General features: G+C 42.1%; 1 protein-coding gene across 1 annotated transcript in view; it reads left to right on the top strand.

Moving 5' to 3' along the window:
• ASCC3 (activating signal cointegrator 1 complex subunit 3) overlaps positions 1-5,437 on the top strand; it is a 684,038-nt gene that overhangs the window by 524,937 nt on the left and 153,664 nt on the right. Inside the window, exon 23 of the mRNA XM_019520164.1 lies at positions 4,528-4,626. Coding sequence (XP_019375709.1) covers positions 4,528-4,626 — 99 coding nt within the window. The remainder of the gene's footprint in view (positions 1-4,527; positions 4,627-5,437) is intronic.

Genomic DNA, 5,437 nt, shown 5'->3' on the forward strand with positions numbered 1-5,437 from the left:
GGTGGAGAACCTTGCATTTTTCGGTGTTAAACACCATCAAGTTCTCGTCCACCCACTGACAGGTCATGGTGCATGCTTGACAGCTGTAGCACAAATTTGGACTTCTTTGAAACATAGGAAACTAGGGTGAGTTCCCCATCAAAAGCAAAAATGGATGAAAAAGTTTTCCTTCTTCCATTTGTTTGCATTTCATTTGGGATATCAGCCTTGTTTTTCCAAATCGTATGCACATAAGTGAAGTCCTGTTGTAGCAGTTTTTCTGCCAGGTCAGTACTTGTAAAGAAATTGTGACCCACAATATTCCTTCCCATCTTGTACCAGGGATGAACAAGTTTTTCAATGACCTGGGTACCAAGATTACCTTGACATGGAGCTTTTGGCTGCTTGCCCAGGTAGATGTCTCCAGACAGGGGGAATGATGTTGCTGCATCACAGCATCACCAGATTTTCAAGCCATATTTGGCCGGCTTGGTGGTCATATGTCTGAAGGGACAGTGACCCCTGAACACAATGAGCTGCTCATCAACTGTCAGGTGTATTCCTGGAATACACCATTTCCTGAGCTTCTCCACAAATTGTGTCCAAGTGTCTCTGAAGGCAGCAAGCTTGTCCACTACTCTCCTTTCCTTACGTGTTAGTTTGTTATCAAATCTCAGATAATTGGTGATCCGACAGAATCACTTTAAAATCACGGTGGCACAGAAGCAAAGACACCCAGTGTGTTGCTCCCACGACTCCTCCAGTGCCTCATGACCACCGTGGTATAGACCACTCAGCAGTAGGAGGCTAATGTAGGCTTTTAGCTCTGTTTCATCCAGCTTTTTCTACTCCTTTCTATTTTCAGGATGGCTATCATTCCACTCCCTGAATCTTCTTTCTGCCTTTTTGTTTGTTTCTCTTATGATAACAGTCAGGATATGTCGTGAGAGAAACAGGTGGAACACACATTTCTATCACTGTGTCTTTATTACTTTCTCTTGTTGGTCCAGCATTTTCATGGACTATGTCCTTTGCTGTTCTCTGATGATGTATTAGCTGTGGACTTTTTCCCCACACTCTGCCATTCCTTCCTCTAAAGGTGTCATCATCTGCAGTGTTTTTGGGGGTGGTGGCAGTGGTTCTGCTCCACATCCTGCTGTAGCTCTCCATCTTCCATGGCAGCCCTGGACTGGTCCTCTTCCCTTTCCTACTGGAAGTGTTGGCATCACTTCTGCTTGTGGCACGAACTCCATCTGAGCTGGATGAAGCTTCCATAGACGCATGGTTTTCTTGCTCTGAACAGTCTCCCATGTCTGGAACAAAGTCAGCATCCTCACTGCCTTAGGATAAGATTTCATCAGTGAATGTGACACTGTCATCCCCGGTTACCTGTGCAAGACAGGCTTCAGCATTGACTAGGCACTGCTTTCTCCTCCTGCAGGAAAAAAAAGAAAAAATCGATTACTGCTGAATGCATATAAATAACAATCAAAGACAAGCCTGTCCACCTATGCTGTCACAAAACCAATTCTGCCCTGCCCTATGGCAATACAGGTAGCACCCTCTTCTCCTGGGCACAGAAGCCAGAGGCCAGCATCCACCTTTTGCAGGCAAGCCAAATGTGGGTGGATGATGTTTGGAAACCACATATGCAGGGACTTGTTGAAATCAGGTAAAAGGGGCATGAGAGGTGTTGAAGGGAACTCCATAGTGTACACTATATTGCAGTATGATGTTGTTCTGTTTCTTCCCTGCTGTCCCTTTGCTCCTTGTCCTCACTTCCAACAAAGGCAGGGCAAACTAGCTTGTATGTTATGAAAGGGACAGGTGAGGTGAAGTTTTGCCATGAAAAGAAAGCAGAGGTGGATTTGGGTATTACAAAGGTTTTGGTTGGTTGGTTGTTTCTGGCAAAGGTCAGGATGTTTTGATGACCTTGCAGCCTGGTAACAAAGTGGTTAGCAAAAGGAATTACCACATCTTCTGAAAAAGCAGAGTCGAGGACGGCCATACATTAGCTACCGTGGATACCTGAAGTGGACATGAATGAAGTGTGAATGAATGCTGACCTTTCAGGTGCATCCGCCCAAAGTGGCTAAACAGGTCTAGGCCTGTCATTTATACAGAAATTACATTGTTTTACCCCAATGCGTTAACATGGGCTTGGGGTTAAGTTGTCACCCCATATGGAAAAACACATTCATGCCTGGGGTGACATGTTACCCTGGGCAGTTTTTCATCCACAGAGAGCAAACTATTCATGTAAGCTGGCCGTTCTTTGCGGATATTGTGCACTGCTTTGCCAGTGACAATGTCCTAAAATGATTTAATTCTAAAATATTTTAACTTAAAGATACTGCACAAAATATGCATCTGGGTAGGAAGTTACCCCATGGGAATGTATGAAGTTTAAAAAAGGCGTCTTTCCACAGTATGTTCCTTCCCCTCCAGAAGTATATTTTCTAAACCATAATAAATCATGCTGACAGAAGCTTATTATAATGCATAAAATATAATGAAAACATATTCCTGTACTATATCATATGAAATGTATAAAATGTAAACAACTGCTTTTTATAAGTTGCTTTATATAGTGTTTAAACATAGAGGTTAAATTACTGCCAACAATTTTGTAGCTCCACATCATCCTCAGGAATCTTCAGACATTCACCCATGTTCGTTTATTAGAGTCTTGTTGCCACTTTCCATTGCCAAGCCTTTTCTATTTCCACTCCACAAGTGATTAAAAGAAGCATGACTATATGATAAATGTCTCTATTATTCTGACAAGCCATGATTTTTTTTCCTGACCCAAAGCATGGTAGTTGGATAGGCTGAATACATAGCAATAAGGGGCTCCATGTCTGTGACTCTCAACATAATACCCTGACAAGATCAGAGCATATTATAAGACAGACCCAAAGGGAGAATGAGAGGGAAATGTTACCAGATGCCAAAACATGGGAGTTGTCTCCATAGTACTGAGCCCAGTTTATATTCTTTTCACCTCATTCAGATCAGTGCCCAGTGGGTTCTAAACTTCCCAACCACACATTTTCTGGATAAGGTGCGTGTCAATCAATGTCTAACCAATGCAGTATCCAAAGAATATGTGGCTATTGGCATCCCTACCCAAAAGAAGATAGTGTCAGGAAAAACAATTCACTGATCAGTAACCTTAATGGAGCGTTCATGTGCAAAAGCATAAGTTTAGAGGGAGCACCAGGAAATTAGTCTGCAACTCCCTAAGTAGATTTCTTAATAATAAGCCAGTTTCATATGAGAAATGTCTGTTAATACAGCCTGTAAAACAAGCTCTAAGTGGGGCAGTAAGGGTGAAAAGATTCAAACAGACCCATGGGTCATTCCAACAAATGTGAGGAGTTTATTGATTAATTGACAAAAACAAGATTAGTAGCTGAGGAAAAGCATAATCTTACAGCATGGGTCTTGACTGCTGCAAACCAAGGCTGGCCAGACTTTTGTCTCCACGACAGGGGATTTCTTCAGGTGGTCCACAGGTAAGCAGTCCAGCAAACACAAATACTCTGGCACATATCCAGTCAGAATTTATCCCCCTGTAGAAGTGCCCAACATTCCCTCCAGCCTGTGTCCACTATTTATAGATGGCTGGTAATCATAGTCTCAGTATTCTAAGGAATGATCTCTGATTGGCTTTCTTTAAAGTTCTTGGTTTCACTGAAAATTTCAGACCTGGATTAAACTAAATTTCTTGCAGATCTGAAAGGTTTCACATAATTGGGATTTATATCCTGCAAATGCAAAAGGGTGAAGGGAGACAGGTTTCTTATTCCCTTCCCTTTCTTCTTTGCACTGGTCTGTTACTTCTTCACTTTAGTTCATGATTTGGTATGATTTGCTTTGTTCTTATATTTAACCATCTTCTATTAGCAAGTCGATAACATTCAATAGATTTGGTCCTTTCCCGGTCCTTTCTTCTAATGTTAATAGATAAGTAACGTTGGATAGTGCCTTCTTTTTCACAGGTTATTGTTTGAATGTAAACGTGTTTCCTGCTTTTCATTTGTCACACCCTGCTTTGGAACAGGGTGTTGATTATGGCAGTCTCAATCCCTTATCTTTTTAACAGATTTTTACCTTCAAATGTAAATGTAGCTTCCTGCTTTCCTGTTTAAGCAAGCAGTTTGGTAACCTTTCATTGCTCAGGTCTGTCAGGTAGCTCCAGCACCAGTTAGAGGGGCCATTACATATAATGACTAATGCCAGTTCTCTGCTTACAAGCCCAAGATTAGTATTGAAATCACTAAAGTATTCTATTTATTACTCAGCATGCTTTCGATGAAAAACCCAGAGACAAACCCTTATGTCTTACATGTCTCAAGCATAGCTTATTCATTTCCAGTAGAATGGTTTAATCTATTTTTATATTGCTCCATCATCTTCTGCCACAAGTCTCTTTCTCTTTGTTCCATAGAAACCTATATCATAATGAAATGCCTCCAAATAATTGATATAGTCTAATATTTTTATACAGTTTGTAATGTGAATATTTTGATTATTTTCTTTTAGGTGCATGGCACAGTTGGAGAGCCTTGGTGGATTTGGGTAGAAGACCCCACTAATGACCACATTTATCATTCAGAGTATTTCATCATTCAGAAAAAACAGGTGAATGTCTTTATAACAGACAATTTAGTTTTTTAATGCTTTGAGAGTCTAGAGTTAATTTTATAATAATGTCCAATAGCCTTTGCCATAAAACTAAAGTTTACACAATAGTGGCATCAGATTTTAAAATTGGTTACCTGCTTTACAGTTTTGGCTGCACATGCTAAAAATGGGTTTCTACATTGCTGTAACTACAGTATTTACTAAGATTAGGTCCCTTCCCAATCAACATGGGGGGGGGGGAAAAGCTCCTTCTCTTATATTTGCAGTGGTAGCAGTGGACATAGTCTTCCTGGACTTCCGGAAGGCTTTTGACACTGTCTCTCACCCCGTTCTCATTAAGAAAATGGGAGGCTGTGGCGTAGACACCCACACAGTCAAATGGGTCGCCAACTGGCTGGAGGGCTGCACCCAGAGGGTGGTAGTGGATGGGTCCTTCTCAACTTGGAAGGACGTGGGCAGTGGGGTTCCGCAGGGCTCGGTCCTTGGGCCCGCACTGTTCAACATCTTCATCAGTGACTTGGACGGGGGGGTGGAAAAGCACCCTGTTCAAATTTGCTGATGACACTAAGATGTGGGGGGACGTGGGCACACTAGAAGGAAGCAACAGGCTACAATCGGACCTAGACAGGTTACAAGGGTGGGCGGATGAGAATAGGATGGGTTTCAACACAGACAAGTGCAAGGTGATGGACCTGGGGAGGAACAACCGGCACCATACCTACAGGTTAGGGAACTCCCCTCTTGTCAGCACGGAGGCGGAAAAGGATCTTGGAGTCATCATTGACTCCAAGATGAACATGGGTCATCA

This window comes from Gavialis gangeticus, unplaced genomic scaffold (assembly GCF_001723915.1).
Source record: "Gavialis gangeticus isolate Ggan-Ray unplaced genomic scaffold, GavGan_comp1, whole genome shotgun sequence".
Classification (NCBI taxonomy): domain Eukaryota; kingdom Metazoa; phylum Chordata; order Crocodylia; family Gavialidae; genus Gavialis; species Gavialis gangeticus.